The sequence below is a fragment of the Balearica regulorum genome, chromosome 6, assembly GCF_011004875.1.
Source record: "Balearica regulorum gibbericeps isolate bBalReg1 chromosome 6, bBalReg1.pri, whole genome shotgun sequence".
Taxonomy (NCBI): Eukaryota; Metazoa; Chordata; class Aves; order Gruiformes; family Gruidae; genus Balearica; species Balearica regulorum.
Window position 1 is genome coordinate 14162508 of NC_046189.1, and position 24827 is coordinate 14187334.

Sequence of the window (24827 nt, forward strand, 5' to 3'; positions counted from 1 at the left end):
GAGCAGGGTAGAAAAGAAAAGCAATGGAAAAACACCCTTGGCTGTAAGGGAGCATCCTTTGGAGGACACTTAGCTTTTGAGTGGGAGGTAGGTTTACCTGCAGTGGGACGTTCAAGCACAAAGGCTGTTGTTTCTGTGCGTAAATGATGAAAACTCTAGCCTAGAAGTAGCAGAAACCAGTTTGTGAATACCTCCATATACATGACCCAAATTAAAAAAAAAAACCCAAATCCAAGTATCAGGATGTCTGAAGTTGGTGTTGTTTTTAAATTCTTCCCATTTTTCCATTTGGGTCACATTGTTCCTAATAAGTAGGCAAGATTTGTAATATAAAATAACCATCTCCAGCCGTCAAAGAACATGTCAAATTCTGCTTTACGTAAGCCACAGAGTTAAATGGTGCTAATCAAGAGCAGAATTTCATGGAGTTTGAGTGTTGGCAAGGTCCTCAGCTGATGTAAACAGGAACCATGAAATCAGGGCTGCTCTGTGCTGATTTACCCCAGCTGAGAATCCGGTTGTGCTTCCCATCGCTTTGTTGCTAGTCAGAGGGTTTTTTTCTCAGTGCGATGGTGAAACTCAAGTCTGTTGTCTTTTCTTTTCCTTGCCCAGACTGGCATATTTATCACAGTAGCACATGCATCTTCTTGCTCTTGTAAGATAACAAATTGCCCAAGTGATTTAAAAAAAAATAAAGAAAAAAGCAGCAAATGGCTTTTTGTAAATGTGCTTGGACAGTTGCTGTGCTCCCGTTAAAGTTTAAACTTCAGTCAAACAGCTCACTGCTCCCTGCGTGGCTGGAGGCAGGCTTTGGTCCTATATGTTTATTATCATTTAGAAATGGTATAAATGCTCTTTTATTCTTTCTTGTTTTGACCTTATTCTACAACGCATTCCCCTCCTTCCTCCTGCTTCCTGTTTCCCAGACAGGTCCCCACCTCTTCCTCCTCACAGCCAAAAATAATACAAAAGGGAACATACAAAAGGTTTTTTGAGCCATGAGATGTGATAATGAATGGGCATCATGTACAGATACAGTAGTCCTAGCACAAAAATGTTGAACATGCAAAGTCTAGATGAGGAATTGCACGTTTTTGGGTTAGGAATTCAGTGTTACGCATCCTCTTGTTTAATATGTTTTTAGGTCAGAGCAGAAGAGATGACTTGCAACCCAGGACTCTTATATAGCATATATTGAGTGTATTGATCACATCTCCTCTCCAGGTTTGATTTAATAAGCTAATTGTGAAGAATTGTGCTTACGAATATGCTCTTGCCTGAGAGCGTGAGAACACAACTGATGTATACGTGTGTGTCAGCTGCTGAGGAGGAAATGTTAAGCTATCTCTGGATCTTAATGAAACATCTCTAAAGAGTACATTTTTTCATTCATGATCCTATCCAGAGTAATTACAAGGAATCCAATTCTTCTGTGTAACCCCACTGCAATACTTTGTAAGGATGAATCTTAATTGAGGATCGAGACCTAAAATATTGCTCTGCTTTGTAGGTTCCACAGCCGTCAGCATTTGCTCTTGCATATCCATTTCCTGTGAGAAGTTTACCACACTCTTGTGCATGCTTTGAACCTGATCCTTTGATTTCAGTAGAAGCTAGGACTGGCAATTCAAGGAGCTGATTGTGCCTTTTTTGCTATTTATAATGCTAAATTAAAGCTGCTTCCAAACTGGACAGCAACAGGTTAAATACACACTTAAAGAAGTTTGGGGAAAAGTTTGCAGTGAGGGCCACTAGCCAGCTCGCTCAAAGCCATCCAACACTGTTATATAAACAAATGATCTCTTAAGAAAGATTTTGAAAAACACTTATGTTACATATATATCATTTGTCACATGGTCATTGTATGGCTACTTGCTGTCTGGATTGCATGGCAGCATGCAGAGCATGTGCTGGTATACAGGCACACATGAGTTTTATCATATTTTGATGCTAGCACGATCGGCTGCCTGCACTTTTGAATTCTTAATTTGGCTATCCTTAATCCTTTGCTGACATCGATGCTATTTTTTGTTGTTGTGACTGGGTGCAGATATTTTGTCTATCTTTATTAAACAGTCAAAAAACAACAAAAGCCCTCCAAAGCCCTGGTTCAGTGTTTGCAGATTTCTTTCATCCTTTTTTTTTATCTAGATGCCTATCAAATTCAGCCACGCTTAGCTGCAGTCCTTTGTTCAATATCTCACACCCAGTGCACTGAAATTCTCTAAGCTGGAGCCCAAATACCACAGATTTTTAGTGCACAAATTTGGCTTGTCCTTTTAAAAGAATATTTGTTAGATAATATATATTTCATTATCACTAGGTTTGAGAACAAATCTTTATTTTGACTCCTTGATTAGAGTTATAGGTTCAGACTTCTTTTCTGTTTGAGACATTTGTTTTACCATCCATTTCTGCTGGTGAAAATTGCTAATTTATGGCAAAATTGGTTTTGATCCTTTGAGGCTGATGAGAGTCTTGATAACCCTGGTTACATCATGCCCCAGAGCAACAGGAAAATGGCTTTTGTTTACATGAAGGTAGTGATTCTGTCCTAATTTAAGTAAATCCGTGGAACTTTTTACATTAAAATGTATCTTTCCTGAATTTGGTTGAGGCTTTTGATTTAAGCATCTTTTATGCTCTGAAGAAAAATGCTGTGGAGAATATCCAGGGAGAAAGCCGTCTGGGTTGTGGTAGGAGGGTGTTCATTGAGAGTGCTGCTGTGCATGAATAACAGTGAATGAGCTGGTTTGGCTAAATACTTTTCCCTAAAGGTTCATTCTTTGGGCTGAGACCAAGGGGGAAAATGGGCACAGGCCATTATTATGTTGAAGAAATTCAGAAGCAGAGGCTTGAGTCCTGTGTAGCGTAGTCAAGAGTTAATAGACTTGTCCATTGCAGACTCTGGCGGCTGTTGAGACCCACGCAGCTGGTGTTAGAGAGGACCAGCCTGACGGCTGAGGTGGATGGTGAAGTTACCACAGGAAAACAAATCCTTGCGTATCAAATGATCTTTGCTGACTACGCGTGTGCCTGCTTTTTGCTCTTGGTAAAGGCCTGTTTGTTGAGCATACAGTTAACTTGATTTGTGTTTTATATACGAGGGATTAAGAACATGCATGCGGATATTTAGCACGAGTTAGCTGTCATTAAGTGTCTTATTGTTGTACCTAAAAAGTGGTTTTACTTGTCTTTTTTTCCCAATGAACTATATAACACGTAGGTGAGATGTGCCGGTGCATTACTAGGAGTTTTCTCTTAAATTCTTTGCAATAGAAATTATTTGCTGTTGCCTGAAACTTTTTCTTACTATTCATTCATTTCAGATTGGTTTTCCCATTTTTCCAAGTATAATTTGCAAAACTACTTATTTTAATACTAAAATTCTGTTTATTTTATGCTGTCCCAAATGTTAAGCTTCTGATGTGCTCCAGCTTTTTGACAACTAGCAACTGCCCGGTAGAGGTTGCCAAGAGGAAAAGCTGGAGGTTTTGGCAGCTGGGTGGGAGCAGATGATAATCTTGGAATAGACAGGCAAGAGTATTGGGTTTTGTTGTTGTTCAGGAAGTAATGAAGGCTTTTGGCAGTGTTAAGAAGATGCATCTTTCAAACCTTGTTTTAGGGTTAAGGACAAAAATAGCATGGCATTTCAGGGAAGGCAGGTGAGTCTTTAATCTCTTACTCCTCTTAACTTCAGGGCTGCCCCACAACATCCAGTTCAGTATTTGCCTCTGGCATCAGCAACGCAAGTGCCACCGTAGCTCAAAGCTTTCGCTGTTCTGCTGAAGAATGAAATACTGACACCGAGCACTGGACCTGATGCTGCTGTTTGCTGTGCACTTGAGTGAACTGTGATAGCACTGACCTTAGAATTATTGTTTTGGGTTGCCTTCAGGTTGAGGATACTTTCTCTTCCTTTGCAGTCTTGAGACTTTCACAATTATTTAGAGATGAGGCCCTTTTTTATGTGCTGTGGAAAGCAATGGGGCCATGATGGAGGCTGGAATCTGACCTTCACTATTGCATGTATAATTCTGCTTTGCTCATATAAATTATGCTGCAAAGAGAATCCTTTCATGTATTGTAAACAGAGCTGGTAGATCAGACCTGCTTGTCAACCACATTTGACATTTTCATTCTCTGTCACAGCCTGATCTAAGTATCCAACTTCTTAATTAGGTATTGGATAACTTCCAAGATCGGTACTTGATGTCCAATTATATCTGCAGTAAAATGGCACTTAGAAGTAACTAGCACTTTCAGATAAGAACTTCCCATGATCTGCTAGAAAAATTCAAAATCAAGATGTTATAAAATAGTTCAGCATCAATAAAAAAAGAGGAACCCAGTGAACATGTTGATAAGGTGTCTTCCCTGACTTTCTGTCCTCAAATCATTATAAGTGTTTGGGCTTTGTTTTACCCTTGACAGAACTTTACTTTTGTCACATTGTCCTGTCTTCAGCTGTGCACAATGCCCAGGAGTTTGAGTGCTGTAAAGACTTCACAGCATAGGCAGTGCTTCTGCAGTGACCTGTGAATTTTCAAGAGCCTATATGCATGGCTCAGATTCTGATACACAACATGGCTGCCTATTGAGACCAGTTCTTTGCAATTCATTGGAGCAAGTTTAGATTTATACCCTGGGAACTAAGAGTTCATTTTGGGTCATCAGTTGGAATTAGGTTTTCCAGAGCTGTCTGGACTTGAACCCAGATGCCAAACTTGTGTCCCGGCAGAGGCCCCTGCCCTACGGACATGTCTTTCTCCTGTCATCCTCTGAAGAGGAGACAGAGACATCGGGTACCTCCACTGCCTTGATGCTTGGCACATTGATGACGGTGGTGGTCCCAGCTAAAGCCTTCCTGCTGGTTGCTCTCTGAGGGAGAGTGATGTAGTCAAACATCAGCATCGTGAGTGGTGACTCCAGCTCCTACATATCTGGATTTTGAATGTTCTGGGTTGCACTTTAACCTGGACAGCTGACAAGCACCCTAAAACTTAGGCTATCTGAGCCAAACCAAGTACCTGCAAGTCTGGGAGGGATAGGAAAGTCTGGGATTTGTCTTCTTGTTGTTGCAGTTAGTAGCAAACCTGTCTTGATTTCTGCTGGCTGCAGAATTAGGTGAGTGCTAAGCTGTGCTGAAAATGGTAGACATGTATCACATCTCTGCTATCAGAGGCATATGCTGGGTTTCTCTTGCGTTGTATTTCATAGTGGTGAGCATACTCTGTGCTTGGTAAATAATCTTCACTTTCAGTAGATAAGCTTTAGATGTGCTCCAGAGCTAAGAATATATGTAGATTAGAGGTCATACCTTTCTGAATTGACAGACGTACTGAACACTGAATTTCCCTGGATCAGTGCTACTGCAAACTGTGAAAGGACTAACAAGAAGTAGGTCCTTACCAGGCATAGGACAGCATGGCAGTGGCTGTCTTGTACTGTCTGAAGGATCTGGTGCTGCATGTGGAAGTGTCATGGTGTGCAGTTTACATGTATTCTGCTGCTATACATGCCCCAGAGGACTGAAATGATAGTATAATGTGGGGAGATGTTATGAGTTACGGATGTGTAGGCAGGAAACACACAGCATTTCTTGCAGGTGATGGAAATGTGCCTCTGCTGGGAAAGTGAGCCTTTTTGCAATTGTATCCAAATTGAAAAATCAGACTGAGGCCTTGTTGGGATTGTCCACATGCCATCCTTTTCTAGCTGGCTTTCTGCAAGTACTTGGGGTCTCACAAAGTCACATCCTATTATTTGCCAGCCATGAATCATCATTTCTTTTAACTGGCTAAATTGAGGAGCAAGGTGCAAGGAGAATGACCCTTGTTAATCAGGGCAGATGGGTTGAAGTAGTGGGTCACTTTTTATCCCTAGCCTGCTAAACCGGCTTGACAGCAAACAGCAATCTTATGGATATTCTTGTGTTCCTGAAGGAAGCCATCTTCCTCTTCCCACTGCAATTTTTGAAGTATTTATTGCTGTAAATCCTACAGGCACTGGGTAAGAAGGTTTAATATGCACCGAATTGCCTGCAGTGTAGCAACCAAAGGATAGACTTAATGTTGAATGTGATATGTATTACATCATTATACAAAGCTCCCCTCTCTCTTGCATGAGTGGTTAAGAAGCTGGACATCCAACAGAACTATGACAAGAACATGACAAAAGCAGCTTGCTCCTGTCTTTAGGTATCCTTGGACCATTTTCCTTACAGGCTGATCGTGGAAGTAGGAGATCTACAGGGGTTCACCGTCATCTGAATCTAGCAGTTTGGGTTCATATCTCTGTGGATAGTGGTCAATATCCTTCTGCTCCCACAAAAAAATTGGTAGTTTTTGATGCACTCGCTGGCAAATGACTTTGTGGGAGTGGAGACCAAAGAACTTTCGTGCACCTCCTGATGGCCCTCGGGGCTGGAGTTGGGGACCTTGGTGGTCTCAGCCTGACTGGTTTCTCTAGGTCAGAGCTCAAGATGATGGGATGGGCTTAGCTGGGCTAAAAATTGTCTTGCCAGGGCCAGAGTGAAGAAAGGCTGGTTTGAAAACCCTGCCTCACCACTTGCTGGGTGATTTGGGCCAGGAGGAGGGAAGGTCGCGTAAGGTACTTGGCAGAAGCTGGGAAGTGCATATGGGGAAAGATGCTTTGTTTCTGCCGGCAGTTGCCTGCTCTGGCAAATGCAGCAGCAGGTAGGGCCCTGGTGGGGGGTAAGGGAAGGACTGTGGCCGTAACCCCTCGCCAGGCTTTGTCTGCCATGCAGATTAGGTGGAGGGCTTTTCTGGCTCAGCGTTGCTAGGCTTTTCCCCCCTATTGACTTGGTGAAGAGGCTGAGGGGGGCAGGAGGGAGGGACTGCATTATATTGTTTCTTTGAGTTGTTCCCCCCCCCCCATGGGGAGATGGGCTTGATCCACTGGTTTTGGATTTCAGAGGCAGAAGGCAAGACATGACCAGCTGGTGTCTTGAAATGGCACAGGTGCAATGGCTGCAGGAGGGGGGAGCCAGGAATAATTACAGGTTTCTGAAGCATCAGGCTTTGCCTGAAAAGGGCTCATCGAGAAACTGCTCTTTATGGAAAATTAATGGTGAAGCTGGAAAAAACTGTCAGGCCCACTATTGTTGTCATGGGGTAGTGGTGCCTTAAAGGAGCAGCACCTCCTGCTCGCCTCCCCTCCACGGGCAGCCCAGAGCTGGCATGCAGCTTTCTGATCCCACAGCAATTGAAATGTCATGTCACTGTCATCAGATTTAATGGCCTCGAGTCCCTGTCTCTTTTTTTTTTTTTTTTTTTTTTTTTACCCTTTCCATCCCTAATTTGTGATTACGCTTGCTCTTTCCCTTGGAAGCCTTTTGTTTATTCGGCCCCTAAACCTATTTCTGCCCCACTGGATGAAGGCTAAGTGGGCCAGAAAGCCCAAATTATATGATGTGGGGAATTCAAAAGCATCGCCTCTTTTGGTGATGGGGGTTATTCCTGAAATCTGTGGGCTTGTTTGGAAAGCAGCCCCCAAAGCCTGTTAGGATTCATCTGGGGAGACACCAATTCCCTAGCTAAAGCTGTTCCTCACTGTCCCAGAAAAGCACTTTAAAAAGAAAACAGAAAGGTTGCTTAAGGCAAGAGTACTAACTGTTAAGTGTCTCACCTCCAGGCCTGTGTGCAGATACATCATATATACAGTGTCATGCCTCTGAAAATAACCTACACGCTAAAGTATAACATGTTTCTGTTGCCATTTTATTGTTTTTTGCTGAAGTCCATCACTACAGCTCAGGTCTATAATCAGCTATTATTTTGAAAAGAAGTAACAGATAACTGTCTGACAAAGTCAGTTCTGAACTCTGAAAGTCATCCCAGCAAACTGTATCTGTAACCAGTAGTACTGCTTCCTGGGTACACTGAAAGTAAGAATTTTGCATTACATAGTTGCTCCTAAAGAGCTGTGAGTGGGGCCTCTTTACACTCCTGTTGATGGAACCTTTGTACCCAGATGGCAGGAGTCTCTGTCTCTCCTTGGGTCATACAAAGCTTTGGTTTCTTGATCAGATGCTGGACTCTCCAGGTTGAGGTGTGGTTGGGTCGCCAGCTCCCATAGGCTGAAAATTTTTTGCCTAAAATCCCTTTTTTAATATCTCTAGAAGTGTTCTCTGAGGAGTAGTTTTTAGAGGTTTCTAAAAAGCATTAGTTGGAATGTCTCTTCCTCCAAGTCCTGTAAAATCGCAGTGGTGGTATTAAACCCGCTAGCCTTTCAGGCAGCAAGAAATGAAAAATAGCACTAATAAACTACATTAAAAGCTCCTCAAACTACAGCAAACTGTTTTCTATAAACAATAAAAGTTTATAATGTTGGTTATGGAGAACACTGGGCAGCGCGATAGTGCCTGGATGCTTTATTTGGGCTACCTCAGAGCACCTCATAATAAGGTACATTCAGGTAGGAGGCTCACCCCATCCTTGTGCTGTGGAGATGCAGGAACGCGTTTTTATGTGGCAGCCTCTTCGACTGTATCTTCACCTACTTTTTAATAAGGTGCACGTGTATGTTTGTGTGCAAGTCTGGTGTCCTGTACTAGGAAGCCCTGTTTGATGAGATGTGCCAAAACCCCCTAAAACTGACAGTTGGTCCCTTTTTTCTGTCACATCTTTCTTTCTGTCAGGCCCTTCAAACAAGCTGTGGTGTCACTGGAAGTTTTTCTCTGTCTCCTATCTTAAAATGCTACGGTTCAGAATTGTACTGTTTTAGGGACAGATTGGGCCCCAGCCAACTACACTGAGTTAAATTTGGAGTGAAAGTTAATGTTTGTGAAGGAAGAGGAAGCAGTTCTTTGGAAAGGTGACTTTTTGTTTGTGTGTGGCCAGGCGTTGGGGCCACTAGGATAGCTTGATATGGAAGTGACTGTTGGCCAGGTTACACTTAAAATTGGGAAGTGCCTTGTATCCATGGGACAATGTACAGACTTTCATGAAAATGTAGTGGATGCTTTCTAGTTGTCGTATTTTCACTTCTACCTTAATATTCACTACCGTACGTGGATATTCCCACACTGTCTCAGAGCAGCAGCAAACAAGTGCCACATCCTCATGTCTCACAAAATGTGACCATCTCGCAAGAAGGTGCTGGTGTGCATGAGTGCTGTCTCTGAATGGATCTGGACCGTGCTGTTCTCCTGCCCTAGGTGGGAGCTATGCTGTAACCTCTCTCTAACAGTGGTTTCTCTCCCTCCCCTCTCCTTTGCCCTCCTGCAGACATGCCTGGAGTTGGAGCGATACCTTCAGACTGAACCACGGAAGATCTCTGAGACCTTTGGTGAGGATTTGGACTGCTTCCTTCATGCCTCCTCAGCCCCAGATGCAGAGGACAATATCCGACGGCTGGACCCCATCCTTTTACCAGTGGAGACGAGTACGTGTGACAAAAGCACCAATGTGGACATTATCCTCTCACGGGACAAGCTGTTGTCTGAGACGTGCCTCAGCTTGCAGTCCACCAGCTCTTCCACAGAAGGCTACACAGCTGTCAACCAGGCCCAACTCAATGCAGTAACCTCATTAACGCCCCCTTCCTCTCCGGAGCTCAGCCGCCACCTTGTAAAAACCTCACAAACTCTCTCAGCGGTGGATGGCACGGTGACGTTGAAATTGGTGGCCAAGAAAACTTCATTCAGCTCCGTGAAAGTGGGTGTAGCAACAGCAACCGCGGGGACAATAAAAAGTGGGCAAAGTGACAGTGAACAAGGAGGTACAGGGGCAGAAGCATCCCCAGAAAACAAGAAGAGGGTTCATCGCTGTCAATTTAATGGGTGCCGGAAGGTTTATACAAAGAGCTCCCACTTAAAGGCTCATCAGAGGACTCATACAGGTACTTGTGTAGGATGCTTCTCTCATCTTGTCCTCCTGCCACCTAACCGTAACCAACTTCTTTTATTCTCATTTAAAAAAGCAAAAAAAATCTCTTCTGAAAGTCTGAGCTTCTATCTATGAAACAGGGCAGTGGAAAAATATGGAACGGAGGAGTTCAGTGTCTACCATTGACCTGTTGGGGTTTCATATGTCTTATGGGGCTTGTGCAGAGTAATTTTAAGATATCTAAGGGATAATAATAATGTGTGCATGAGTGAGTCTGTGTGTAGATGCAGATGTGTAGGTACACAGATGCACATACCCTTGAGATACTCATGATCTTGGACTTCTCTGGTGATAAAATACAGTGAGAACAAATGAAAGAATGATGTGGAGTTTGAGTGGAGTACTGTAGGTGAAGAGGGAATAGGATGTATGGAAAGATGTCAGGCTGTTATTTTGGGTAACATTTACTAATGTTGCATATAAGCTCCACTGTGTAAGCTTCTGGAAGCATACCAAATTGGCTTAGGTTTGACTCTTCGGGATCCTCACTCTCCTGTCATTTGTTCATAGTCCCCAATAGCTTTTCGGCTGGTATTCGTTGGCAGTAATAGCTGTGCAGTTCACTTGTGTTGCTGCTTTGTTCTAAGCTTCACATGTGATGAGAGATGATAAATTCCCATTAGCACTGTCTTATCATGTGGTTATTCTTGTTTCCAGAGGGATTGCTGTAATCAGTTTTCTCAATTTTACTGTAAAATGTGTGGTCTCTTACGATAACTGCACATTTAATTCACGATCTTATCATGCAGGCAGATTCCTAGAAGCAAGGTTGTTCTTGCAAGGTAGAAAATAACATGTTGAACCAGTGCAGTAAATCAAACAAATGTGTGGGTTGTTAAGAGAGCTGCATCCATCAAATACTAGGCAGCCCCGTAAAAGTTACATGGTCTGAAGTATAAATCATATTAAGACATAAAAGGCATTGGTTTTGATCTTTTATATGGGCTTTCTAGTGCTTTGACTGGGGATAGCCACCTTGCCAGGAGTGACCTCACTTGTGATCCAGTGATTTGAAAGCCAGTGAAAGTAGTGCATTCATCTTAAAGTCTGCAGCAACATGGTCAGGAGGCTCCTCATAGCACCAGTGTGGCTGTGCAGCTGGCCCCCGCTGGGGCTGTCTGGGGGGACATCCCAGCCAAAGCCTTCCAGCACATGACAGGGCTCCTGTGAAAGCACAAATACAGAGTGTGAGAGCTGTTGACACAGTGGTCATGTCTGTTCAGATGTTACCCCTGCATTCCAACTTGAGCTGGAAGTGGTAGGTCTTACACAGCTCTACCTGAAGTTAGCCAGGGATGTGACACAATCGCCTAGAAAGAGGAGTTTTGTGGAGTTTTTCTGACTTTGTCACCCAGTAGGTGGGGATGTGGACAAGGAGTCCTGAGAGAGCACTTGGAAAAACTACTACTCTTTCAATATCTCCACCTTTTGGAGTCAAAATCTTGCAAGATTTTGCATGCTTTTGAACCCAGCCTTGGGTCTGGATTTTGTATCTCAGGTCAAAACCTTTCCCCTTGGTAACATTAGTGTGTGAAATCTTATGTTTTACAAATAATCCATGGTGAGAAACATTTCTCACTGGCCTTGTGATACTTCTGTTGAACAGCCTAAGACAGTACATAATGCCATTGGCGTGTATATGTCAGCCCATCCACAGCAGTGCTCAGCACAGTGAGAAAGGGAAGCCCACCTTTGCTGGCAGATGGGGAAGACCTGTATCAAATGGTCAGACTGCAGCTGCCCGGGTGCAGTGCCCACACCTCCCACTCCAAGCACCTCACCCAGTGGGTTCAGCTACCCCTCTGATATTGCCAGTTAAACCATCAGTGGTTTAACCAACCCCTAAACCATTTACTAGTTTATGCGAGTGTTCCTGTTTCTATCCACCGAGTCCTAAGCAGGTAGCATAGGTTGTTAGGAAAGCAGGAAGGCAAAAGACAAGAGGCAACACAAACCTGGATGAGGAGGTCTCCTGTCTTTGCAGCCATATAACCACCTTGCACCCAACCACATCCTCGCTGTGCGTAGCTGTGATGAAGACTGGATGCAGCCTTGTTCTTAAAATACATCTTTGATGCAGAACCTGGAAGCAGGTAGGCACCTGGCTCCCATTTTTCTCTGTGGAAAGCAGATTGTCTAAATACCTTTGAACATTTACATCTTGGGAGCAATTTGAGTAAATTGAAGAGAAGAGTGTGATAGGCTAACTAGCTTATTTGAGACCAAAGCACAAAGTCATTTAGACCCCTTCATCCTGCTTAAGTGCTCTGTTCCCTTAAAAATCACTGACCGTTGTATGCCTTAAATCAGAGCTGGTACAGTCAAGACATTAAATCTGTTCACGCTGACCTCTGCTGTGGGTTTTCCCCGTAGGGAGCTCCTGCCTGCAGTAAAAGAGAGGGTCAGAGAGGAATAGCTATGGAAATTTGGGACTGAATTACAAATGGCAGGACCGCCTCCTTTCCCATGCACGCCTTCAGGGCTAGGGACAAGGAGCCCTTTTCTCTATCGGTGCTTTGTGTTTTTCACACAGTGAACTGGGTGTGCTGTGGGTTGCAAATGCACCCAGCAGTGCCAATGGCTAGTAGCCACTTGGCTTAGTCAGTGGCTGAGCCAGAGGGTCTGAAATGATTGCAAGATATTTTCCTTTGGCTGGTAGCTTGTTAGTATGTCATGCAAGAACAGTCTGCCAGTGCGGGTTCTGTGTAAAAGGGTGTGAGCGCCCTGACAGACAAAGAGCTCTCAGTGTGGGGTTCACAAGCAGGGAGGCAGATGCGGGCTGGTCACCCAACTTGCACGTGCAAAGTCCGCTTGCTGGATCAAAGGGATTTACTGCAGTGCATGAAAACAAGAAAACCATGGGCTGGGGAGCTGGAGGGGTGGAAGGCAGCGGAAGGAGGTTGCATTCCTTTCGTTCGTATGTAAGGCTGACCAGACAGACACTGGCTGGCATTCCTCGCTGCTGAATGATGAGCCAGGCAGGACTGGAGGCAATACAGACTGATAGCAGCTTGCTAGATTGGATCCAGTCTTCTCTTAGGGCTTTACTTTGCCGAGGAGCCCAGAGACAATTAGACCCCACATTGCGCTTAGTGCTGCACAAGCTTCTCTTGTTACTCTCCCGCATCTCATCTGTATGAGAATCAGGACAACGCTGTAAGGCCCATCAATGGTTGAACTGGTTATGAAACCACCTTCTGGATGACCTTTGGAGAGGGAAAAACAATCATCTGTGTGGGAGAGAATTTAATCTGGAAGAGAAAGGGAAAAACATTGTCTGGATGGAAAGGGAAATGAAAATATTTGACTGAATTCAAAGTAAGCTGGGGCATCTAAAGCAAAGAGTGTGTAAAGGAGCTAAGAGCAGGGGTGGGACTGACTGTCAGAGGGCAGCAAAGAAGCCACATGGGAGAAATAGCGACTGGGACTGTAAACAGGAGGAAAGGGTGAGCTGTAGGTTTGCAATGACCATGCTGCCAATGTGAGGGTGAGGTAAAAACATCTAAAGAAGGAGCCACCAGAACTGGCACGGTAATCCAGCCCTAGCACATTCTCTCACACTGATTCATGGAGCAGACATCAGTGCAAACAATGACATTTTGTCTCTTTTGAGAGACAGAAATTCTTGTCCAGCCTTCATACATGCATGGAGATGAATTGCTAATGTAATGGAGAGTGGAGAGGGAAGGAATTAGAATGAGCCAAACCCCATGTGTAGTCATCAGTACTTCCTAAATTAGAAAACAGGATATTGGTGGTGAGTGTCTGGATGCAAAGAAGTATAAGGGTGAGCTGGCCTGTGACCTGTGGAAAGATTAGTCATGGGACATTGCTGTGTCTCCCAGATCAAAGACCTCTGGAGGAGATTTTTATCTCCTGACAAAACTGTTCACATCGGCCTTCCTTGCAGTAATGTGCAGGGGAAGGTACGAGATGGCATGGGTGCTTTCTGGACGAGATAAAGCATCACATATAAACTGACAGGACATCCTTAAGATTGGGATGGTGATTCAAAATGACCCTTAAGGGGTTCTGCTGGGGTTTGCATTTTATGAGTATCAGAAGGTTTTGTTTGGTTTTTTTTCTTTATCCATCTGAAACCAGGATCTGATACGACCTAAGCACAAGTCTGAGAAACAGTAGTTGGGCACCTCACATCTATATTTAGCTTTCTAAAACCTAAAACAAGTGGGAAATACCCATGTAAATAGATGTTATGAGTCTACATGTGATCTTAAGATAGCACTTATTTAAGTGGAGTTTGTTTCACATTGTCAGGACATCTTATTTTAAATTATATAGTACTTTGATCCAAAGTGCTGGGTGAGAGTAACTAAAACAAACAAATCCACCCTGCAGGAAAACAAATTACTACATTTGCAAGAAAAAGACGAGACACACAAGAGTAATAGAAAGAGCATTAATGAACAGGAAGGTTTTTGAGATGGGATTTAAAATAACAGAAAGCTTTCCCAAAGTGCTGGAGATAGAAGAGGAAACATTGAGAATTTGGAAATTATTGGAAATACCAAATTGAGGAGAGTAGGCTGGATGATAGATAAAGGGGATTAATACAAAGTAAAGGAACAATAAAGAAAATAAGACTATCTGTGTCAGTGATACCACATGAATGGGAAGCTGCATTGCTGTACTATGTTAGTGTGGTAGCACCCGTGAACAGAAAGCCAACGAAGAGAAAGAAGACGCAAGTAGCCAGGCACAGCACCAATTATACAGGATGCAAGATTTTGAATAATGACTTAGGGAAAAGCATTTGGGAGAACAGTATAGGTAGCATAGAAGAAATGAAAGACAAAGATTTTTTGTTGTACAGAGACACATGGCTTCAAGGGAAGTCCCCAGCTCTCTGTGCACGGCTGCAAACCCAGCAAGGGGACACAGAGGATGCTGAAGCAACAGGTGAATTTGCCACTGGATATGAGAGCAAGGGAATTGAGGAGGATGGGTTTGTGAGGAAGACCTTCACTTAGGGCTGGATTTGTCTTGGGGTACAGTTGCATTGCCAAATTGGAAAGATGTGGGGTTTTGTGGGGTTGAGTTTTTCAGGTAAAAATGTAACAAGAATTTATCAAAACTGATTAAAACAAACCCAACGTGATCCTGTGCTCTTTGAAACTTTCTGGTTTTGAAGCCTTTTAGCCATTTGGCAAGTCGGGAGGGGAGTGTTGTGATTTCACTGTGGAGGGCCAGAGCCTCACTTCATTATTACAGTGAGAGCTTAGGGTGAGGAAACAAACTTTGTGAACCTTCCAGGCGGCAGGAGGACGGGCCCTGCCAAAAGCAGCCCTTGCCATTTAACACTCCAGTGGTGTTCATCCATTGCTTAGTTGCCAATACCTGAATTCTTAGTCCCATTTTTCTGCTCCATCATTTGCTAAATCAATAGCACGGGACAGTCTTACTGTTTGAGTTTGAAAATATAAATAGGTATTGTTTGCTTGCTTGCTTGTTTGTTTGCCACGTGAGATGATTTTTGGCACAAAGAAGACCTAGAAAGTGATGTTTTCTGCAGCCGCAGGAGGCAGACACCTCCAAGTGTTATGGCAGGCTGCCTTAGTAAGGCAGGGAGGAGCCACTTCTAGCTTGTCATCTAGTGTTTTCTTTATACCCATCCACCTCTGAGACCCTGTGAGGCACCCAGTAAAGGGCAAATGAAAGGGATCGCAGAGAAAGACTCAAAGAAAAAAACATCAACTTGTCTTCTGCCCATTTTCCTTAGTGTTGCTTCTGTCCTACACTGGATACAAATGGCAGGTTAATGATGAGAAGCCGTGATTTTCTTGTCCATTTGTCCAAAGCATTGGCACTTCAGAAGTATTTGAGGTCACACCAGGCCCGAATCAGAGATGTGTGCTCAGAGGTGCTGTTCTAGGCTAGGGTGGGCTTGCTGGACGAGAAGAGCTTGAGCAGGCTGGGAGAGCTGAAGCGCTGTGGACAGGAAAAGCCAAGTGCGCTACCTCTCATCTCAAAAGCAGGTGTCGGCTTAAGCTCTTCCTAATGGGCAGTTGAGTCTGGGTTGCATCTGGGCAAGCAGCCAGGAGCCTGGATGGACCTCTCCTAATCCAGAGCTTGCCTTTCACACCCGATGCGGACACGGTCCCGCATACCTACATACCAGCAGCAGCACCTCGCAAGCAGGAGTGGATGAACTGCAAGGCTTTGTGGAAGCTGACCTAAGCATAACAGACCTAAATACCGCATCCAAGCTTCTGCCAAGGGTGGTGGGGTCCCAAATAAAACCATGGGCACCATGGTGTAGGTGGTGCCCACCGTATAGCACAGACCAGCTGTGGGTAGGTAGATCAGCCAGGCCTGCATTAGTGCTAGGAATAATGGCTGAAAAAACGTACTTAAAGATAGCAAAAGGGCAAGCTTATGATGCAGAGAATGCAGGGTGGAGTTCATGAATAAAATTGCCTCTTTCTGTTTTGCTGGAGTTTAGGAGAACATGTGTTTGTGTCTTCAGAAAACAACTGTCCAACACTACTCTGAAAAGCCAGGTGATTAACACATGTCAAGCAGTGAACGGTGATGTGCTGCAGTGGATTGAAATGAATGAGAGACAAGGACATCAAGTGTGGGCAGTTTAAAGACTAGTGCAGCCATTTCAGAATGAGGGCGACAGAATACTGCATGGGACCTGCTTTATCCACAGGTCTCTGAGAGTGTCCACAACCTTTGCGTCACTGCAGAACCAAAATCTTTCCGTAGGTCAGCTTTATACATGATAAGAAGGCTTACTAAGAATTAAAAGTCTTTAAAACGTTGCAGGCCAGTTCACAATCCCAGCAGTCTCCATTTGTAGATTAGGGACCCAAATGTTGGGTTGGGCAGATTTGTTCCTGAAGGTATCTGGCCTTCAAAACTTGGGACTGAAAGCTGGGGCTGCAAGAACTGAATGCTGAAAAAACACTTGCAGGCATGCTAGCAAAGCTAACAATGACAAGCATGTGGTTCAAGATAAAAGCTGATCCCCAGCTGAGTTCTAAAAGAGCGGCGTCCTCCCCGTACGGCAGTGCACATTCAGAGGCTTAGTGGGGATTTATTCCTCCCTCATGTACGTCTGGACTCTTACCACTGACAGAAAGAACTTAATAGATTAGTTGGACAATTTTGCAATGTCATTCTAGCTTTTTATGATGACCATAAGTGATCATTAGTGCACTACAAGCTTGTATTAGTTCTTGGAAATGAATGTTATAAAAATACAGGCCTGCACATCTGCATGTATTTTTGTTCAATATGTAACTGTATGGAACTGTACTATGGTTAATTTTGCATAGATTTCCATTTGGACGTCTTGTTGGTCACCTGTAACTTTGCAAAGGTTTTCCTTCTTCAGAGTAGAGATTTTCCATTTGGTCTTTTTCCAATGTGGTTACTGTTTGTTATTTTAGAGCATGGAGGAAAAGTATTTGTTTTTTAGGAGAATGTGGCATGTGTGTTGGGGAGGGGTAGGGAGAAAAGAGCTGCCCTCAGTGTAACAAGTTTAGCTAAAAACTTGGCCTATGTAATGGAAAATAGTCTTTGAGTAGAAGACTTCTATCTGTGAATATCTGGGTAAAAATTAACTTGAACAGACTAAGCTGTGATCTGTTGTAAACTGACTTTCATATGAGTGTGGTACATAGGCTACAATTTTATCATTAGTTCTTTGCAAAACCCACAGAATCCCAAAGGTGATTCTTTTACTGGGCTTTGTTTGCTTTGAATGTGTGTTAGGAAATGTGTTTCATACAGAAAACCTCTTTATGTTTTTAAATTTTCTCCCTGAAGTTGCAGCATCACCCAGCAATCATAGAATTTCATAGTACATTTGTGTCCTCCTTCAGTTACACTCATCTGGCATGAATGACCTGGGTGGTTTCCAACTGGGTGCTTGTACCTCTCTTAGAGCTAAGGACAGATAATAAAATGTACTTTTTCCAAAATGCAGATGAGGAAACTTTCTAGCTGGTAAAATTAATTATCTTTACCCGTTGCCTTGTGCGCTTGAGACCAGGCTGCTTTGTTCACCGATGTTTGCGCAGCAGCATTGCCAAGACCTTTTTACCGAGCCCCGCTCAGCGTGAAGCAGCAAGGAGCTGCCACACCGCCATGCCCAGCCTGCCACCTCCACCCCCAGGAGAGGGAGAAAGCACCAGGGAGGATGGGATCTCCCTCAGAAACACTGCGCACCTGCCACCATGTAGGTAGCTCTGCCCTGACAGCAGGGCAGCCTTCACTGGGGGAACTTGCCACTGTATTTTTTTAAGCCCAAGCACACAGTTTCCCTTCCACCTCCACCCCCAAATCAAATCCAATATCTGAATGAATGGAAGCATCCTGAGTCTTCTTCTGTTTTTCTTTTTGTTGTTGACAAAACTGGGAAACAGAAAGGAATGTATTTTATTTTCCCCTTGTGTTTTATTCCTGTGTTGTCTATGCCAGTCTGCACTTTTCTTTTTTTCTTTTTTTTTTTGTCATCTTTATCTGTTTTTTCAGTGGCAAAAGGGAGAAAATGAAGTGACACATAAATGGTGAAAAACATCAGTGCTGTAATAGTTTGAAGAAGCAGAAAACCACATTCATTAGCAAAAATATGGACCAAAACCATTTAAAATGATAGCATTAGGAAAAGGGGGTGTCTATTCCTCTTAATTTTTTTTCATCTGTTCTAGTACCTGATACATGTTTCTTGTATTTTGCCTGGAATATTTGCCTTTGTATTTTGCCTGGAATTTCTCAGAAATTCTTGGCCTAAAACGTGGGTGTCCAAAGAGCACGTCTTTGATATGCGCTGCTCTGGATTATGTAAATATACTCCTTGTATGGCTGTCTTCATTGTTCAGCCTCCAGGATAACTTACAAAAAACAAAGGGAGAGAATATATTTCAGGGTCCTGGAAAAATCTGACCCACTGAACTGCTGAATTTTTCTCCTTTTTCATCTGTTCCTTCTGCCGCTGCTGCCTTGCCTTACACCTTTGAGCTTACAGAGCTCCACTGAATCTGAAACTAAAAGCCCTTATTAGAGGAGATTTTTTTTAAAGTTCTTGCCGCTCCTCTGGGGACTGAAGTAATGGCAGCTTGAAGCAGCAGAGAATGTGTAATTAGGGCAAACAGCGATGCCTTGCATGATGGGGAGAAACAGGAGGAGAGGAGGGGAAGCGCGCAACAGCCTGGCGTGCACAGGCTGTTACTAGGAGACCCCGTACGAAATGCATGAGATGCAGGGTGCTAATGGGCCAGCCCGCCGCCTGGGTACCAGCCCGACCTGCTGCACAGCTGCTTCTGCCCTCCGTTGCCAAGCAACTCCATCCTTATTTTTTTCTTCTCTTTTTTTTTTTTCCCCCTTTAATTTTCCTCCCCCCTCCCCCCCCTCCTTGTTCTGGAGGCTTAATTGGGTAGTTTTGCTGCTGGTGGTGCTGCTGGGTGCCCGCCTGGGCCTGCTGCTCTGCTGCTGTCCCCAGGGCCCCGGGGTTGCGGGAGGATGTGCCGGCAATTAATGGGGCATAAGCACGGGTTGCACGCCCGGGCTGGTGCCGGTGTCCATTCCCCAGCCCCGCTCCCCGTCAGCCGGGAGTTTCCGTCAGAGGGGAGATGGGGAGAAGGGATTTGAAAGGGAAGCGGCGTTTCAAAGGCTCTACCACTCTCGATGAGAGTCTTGCATAGACCCAGGGAGATAAAGCGTGGCGTTCAGTGCTCGGCATGTATGGCAACAGGCATTCGTTAAATGCATGCTCTTAAGTAGAGTAGAAAATGGAAAATTACCATTTCTTTGAATGTTGCTACATGATTTTCTTTTCTCTGCTTTTCAGCTAAGCAAGTGGGCTTTGTGGACATGTGTTAGGTGCTTGTGTGTGTTTAAGACATAATGCTGCAAAAATTCATTTCTTTTTGTGTCCTGAATGGCTACATGCCGAAGACTGCTGCTGGCTCAGTAGACAAGCTTTGGCAAGGCCCTTAGGGACTAATCCGGAGCTTTGAAGTTTGTAGAAAGACTGATTGGACATTGGGTCTGGTTCTTAACCTCTTTTCCCCCATCTCTAATATAGACATGATCAGAGCCATCTCTCTATGAGGGCACTGCTGACCTTTTTGGATGAAAGGAACTGTACATCATTCATGGAAATGTACTGCTTTTACACTTGATCATCCCTGCCCATCTAAAAATAGGTACAACCTTCTCACATTGTGTATTTCACAATTCTGTCACATTCCTCTTCTGCCCCGTACTGTCTCCTGCCAGTTTTTCTCTTGTGCTTTGTCACCCTTTCAAAGGCTTTTCCATCTTTCCAGCAGGTGGCAAAACTGTGAATAAAATGCCTTTTTTTTTCTTTTTTCTCTTTTTGGGTAGAAAGCATTGGTGAGCCACTTAAGCACTGACCACTGCCCCCCCTTGCATTCCTCTGTAATAATAAAAATAATAATTAGGCTTTCTATTCTCCAGCAAAAATCAATTAGGAGTATATTGAGGAATGAAAGGCTCAGAAAAGTATCTGAAATTGATTTTTGTAATTAGTTTTACTGGTTGATGGGTTGCACGCACATACACTTAGATGTTAGCATTGATCTCCAGAGGATGTGTGTATTAAATAGCCTGCTCTTCCTTTTTTCTAAAGAAATGAACTTACTAATCTTAAAAAGAGGGCGATGATGTTATGTGCTGAACTGCAGCTGCTCACTGGCTTTTCTGTAACCTCACCAGCACAGCAGCTGTCTGAGCCATGTGATGGTAACTTGCTGAATCTAGTGTGAAAGTGGGGATACTTAACAAGCAGCAGGTCTTGGGCTACTCCTGTGTCTCGTATTTGACAAAGTGTGCGTATGTAATGAGGGAGGACAGGTACGGGTGTTAAGGAGACCTGTCTGGTTTAATTTAATTTTTTCAAGAGTCCTTAAAACTGCATGTCCTTCTGCAACGTGCTTCTATTAAATACAACGTCATTCTTTCCATAGGAAGAGAGGAGTGACGCACAACATTTTCTGTTGTGCCGGGTGCTGTGTGCTGATGTTCAGCTAATTAGAAGAATTATGGCTCGGCTTCATTGGTATGCCATGTATGTAGCTTGTAAAGCTCTCAGGGACCCTTGGAGATGAAGAGTGCTACATAAATATAAAATATTGTTAATGTGATGTTCCACATTAGGCATCCCATTGTGCTGTGGCAGGCTTTCGTAATAAACTGCAAAGCAAACACGAATGCCTGCCTGGCATTTCTCTGCATAGCAATCTGGGGGGCTGCTTCTCACTGAAAACCATGCTGGCTTCTGGCATTTCTGAGCAACTAGCGTCTACACCGACGACGTCCCTGTGGGCACTGGCCTCTGAATGATGCCTTGGGTTGTCTCGCTGCAACAGTAAGGTCCCAGCCACCAGCCTAGGAACAGCAGGTCCCAAAAGGATTTCTCAGAAAGGATGACGAGGAAAGTTATTAAAACACTCTCTAGAAAAGCTAGTGGCTCTACTTGATTCTTCACACATTTCTTTGCACGGCTTGGTCCCCCAGAGCTTCTTTATGGGAGAAATCCAGGGGAAAATCTTGGATTTAATTCTTTTTTCAGTTGTAATTTGCAGTTTGTCTGGTTCTCCAGGAACGCCAGTCTTGGAGCAAGCGTAGCTAAAGCTGTCTTTCAGTACATATTTTTAGACATTTAGGCTTTTAGAACTAGTTTCATTTTGAATAGTTTTTAAATCACAGATTTTAAAAAGGAAGGAAATGTTTTGTGTTTCTTTCATAAAACTTTTTTTTGGATCCTGAAACTATATGTAAATAATTTATGGTGGATTAGAACATGTGGGGGTTTTTCAGGGGATGTTTCTGTTGTTTTCTTAAAGACGCTTTAGCATGCTAGTTTTGTGTAGTTACGTAACATGATATTAAGGAGCTATTAAAACATAGTACAACAAATGTCTTATTTGAATGGCCTTCAAAATGTGCATACAGACAGGATTTGAGGTTTTTTCCCTCGGTTTCTTTAAGCATTTTTGGCTGACTCAGTCATACTGACAAAAGGACTCCTGTGACTGTACCACATTTTAGCACAGAGAGAGACCAGCAAGGATTTTGACTGTGATTGTCCACTGTACTTTCTAGGGTTGGTCTGTCTTACTGAAGTTCGTTGCAGGAAGGGGCTTAAACTACTTGATTGTTTTACTAAGTGTAAACTTAGGTGTTTTACTTACTGTAAGCAACATGTGTTTGTGCTGTGGTGTTTAAGGTGGGGTGCAGGGGAGGGATAAGGAAATAGATATGGATGGATCATCATAATATATTTGTTTACTTTTAATTCTGTGAAGATAGAGGATGAAACTCAAGCCTTAATGGGCATTTTTCCAATGACTTTGATGGAGCCAGGATTTCACCCCGGAGCACTGCCAACTCATGTGATCTTACCATGCACATCCCAAAATCTGGCGGGTTTTCTTCTTAAAGTCTCTGCTCTTGGTATCCAGGGAATAGAGAGCAAACTCCTTTCTCTGTATTTTGTAATAAATGTTTCTAACCTGCAGGGCTGCAAAGAGAAGTTTAAAATCATGGCCTTGGGTTATCTGCAAAGCAGAAGGCAAATGATGTCTATAATTGTTTTCTTCTTTAAAATCTCATTATTTCTATGGGAGACTGGACTTGTGACTTTTTAACCCTTGGAACTGGCAATGAATACTTCAGATACACATTAAAATGTATAATATGCCCAGCCTCCATTGTGTGCTGTAGTTTTGTGGTCATGACAGTGTCCTCAGCTTATCTTGGTTATGTACCTCTGCATCCTGTAACCTAGTGTTTCTAGTGATCACTCCCTGTTGAAATAGCCACTGTGAGGTCTGTAGCGAACGCTGCCTTACTCCTCGTACCAAAAGAAATATCTCTGGGACCTAGAGGATGCCTGCAGGATGTAGGTGGCAAAGACAGGGGGTCTCTGGAATTTGAGAAGAGACAACATCTCCACAGCTGTGTTTTGTGTTTTATTGCAAAGGCTTGTATAGCGTTTACAATCTAAGTGTGTGTTGGAGAGAAAACTTGATGTTCTCTGTGCCTGGAGAGTGAAGATACAGCCACCTGCAGTTGAGCTAGGGCCTCCTGTGCCATCAAAGGAGAGAAATTCAGCTCCGATTCAGTCTGACTCGGGTCTGATGAGTCAGACTCCGCACATGCCTTTGCCTCTCTGATAACTTTAAAAAGACCCATAGGTGACTGTTTCAGATTATGGCTTTTGATATCTAAAGTTGCATGAGAGGAAACTCCCCAAGGCTGCTCAAGGCTGGAAAATGGAGGGAGAAATCCCAAGGACCTGTGCGGTGTCTCCATCATAGAACCAGCCCAGCTCTATCAGTCATGTTTTGCTGGGAACCTGGTATGTGTTTACCATGGTATTGTTGCTGGGATTGTGTGCTTGGCTCTTTTGTATTTTCAAATGATGAATTTTTGGCTTTCAAGAGAAAGCTATACCAATCATTTGTTTTATTTTGTAACTAGATGCCTAATATTTAGGGTCTTGCATTTATCTTAGTCGCCAAAGGAATAGTGACCCAATTTCAGGGCTGCCAAAGTCTAATGGATTTTTGTTATGACTCATAAATTCTAGCTTCACTATTGCATGTTTCCCATAAATTTGCAAAGGTCTTTGTCCTCCAGTTACCAGGTTGGACCTGCCTGGATGAAATAAGGAGGATGGAGGGCTAGGCTGTACTGAAGTGTGTTTTGGAGGTACTTTTATAAGAAGAGCTAGGTTGTATGAGATGCCATAAAAAGAAGTGGAACAGAGAGCCTATCCCCCAAGTATCCCAGTCTCAGGGTATGAAAATATGCTCCAGGAAGATGAAAATATTAAAATGGGCTGTGGACCACAGTACAGAGCCACAGTGAAGAAAGGCTGCTTCACAGAAGTACACAGTCACAATGGACTGAAACCTTAAAGTGTATCTGAAGGGCTAATAGTGTTTCTGTACCACTAGCTTTTCTGATTGTAAGGTCCTTCTAGATCAGTAGGTTTCAGCACAGTGCTCTGTGCACTTGCAGGCACGCACAGGCTGCTGCTGGGGGATCCTCAGCAGGCAACTAAGGATGGGTCTATGTGAGTGTTTTCTGGTGATCAAGCATCCCCTTTTGACGTGAGTCATCTGGTTGCCCCCATTCACTGTGCTTTGGTTCAGCCTGGCCAGAGCACACACGTGGTTTTGGATGGCCTGTCCCGGGAGGTGCTCTGCAAGTGCACAGCTGGCACGCTTCACCTACGGACGGGTTCAGGCCACAGGACTAGGCTGCGGCTAGCCAGAAATAACACCCTTCAAATGCATGCGGTGTGGATGCTGGGTCCTGCATACTGTTTCACTCAGCAGCCTGCCTTTAGTGCACTGCACTGCTCTCTGATGCACATGCTACCCAAGGAAACGGGAGTGTGGTGAGTGGGCTTGAAATCGCTAGGTAGCAGTCTTCACATCCTAGGGAAAAAATCAGAAAAGGCTGAAAGCCACTATTCTGCTGAGTTGGTTCTAGAAGATTTTCCATGAGCAAATGGTACATTGTTTTAAAACTAGTGCTCATCTCAGAAAATTGTCTAACACAGTGCTGGAACCTATGTCTGCATTGCTGGCTGCCTGCCCTTTCCAGGTGTTTTTGTGGATGTGTGAAAGCTGAACCGGCCCCACGATGTGGAGCACGTTCTGAATTGAAACAGCTGAGTATTTAACAGCTGCATATCTGGGTATCAGCTTCTTTTTGGATGTGGATTGGCTCCTCTGTTGAGTGCATTTGTATAAATGTGGATTTATGGATTTGTTTAAGCACTGCGCAGATCCTTGTGTTGAGTAAAGGTGACTTAAGGAGTAGAGCCTCCTTCCTGGGATTGGCTCGCAGGCATGAGTTTTAAGTGTGGTTATTAATTTTGAGGAATTAGAGCCTGAAAAAAGTCAG

At 43.8% G+C, this 24827-nt stretch overlaps 1 protein-coding gene across 6 annotated transcripts in view; it reads left to right on the forward strand.

The window, feature by feature from the left end:
- KLF7 (KLF transcription factor 7) overlaps nucleotides 1-24827 on the forward strand; it is a 70933-nt gene that overhangs the window by 21659 nt on the left and 24447 nt on the right. For all 6 annotated transcript variants that reach the window (XR_012836053.1, XR_012836052.1, XR_012836054.1 and 3 more), the window contains one exon: nucleotides 9252-9864. Coding sequence is in view for 3 of the 6 variants with exons in the window: in XM_075756391.1 (XP_075612506.1) it covers nucleotides 9252-9864 (613 nt within the window). In the remaining 3 variants the exon portion in view is untranslated. The remainder of the gene's footprint in view (nucleotides 1-9251; nucleotides 9865-24827) is intronic.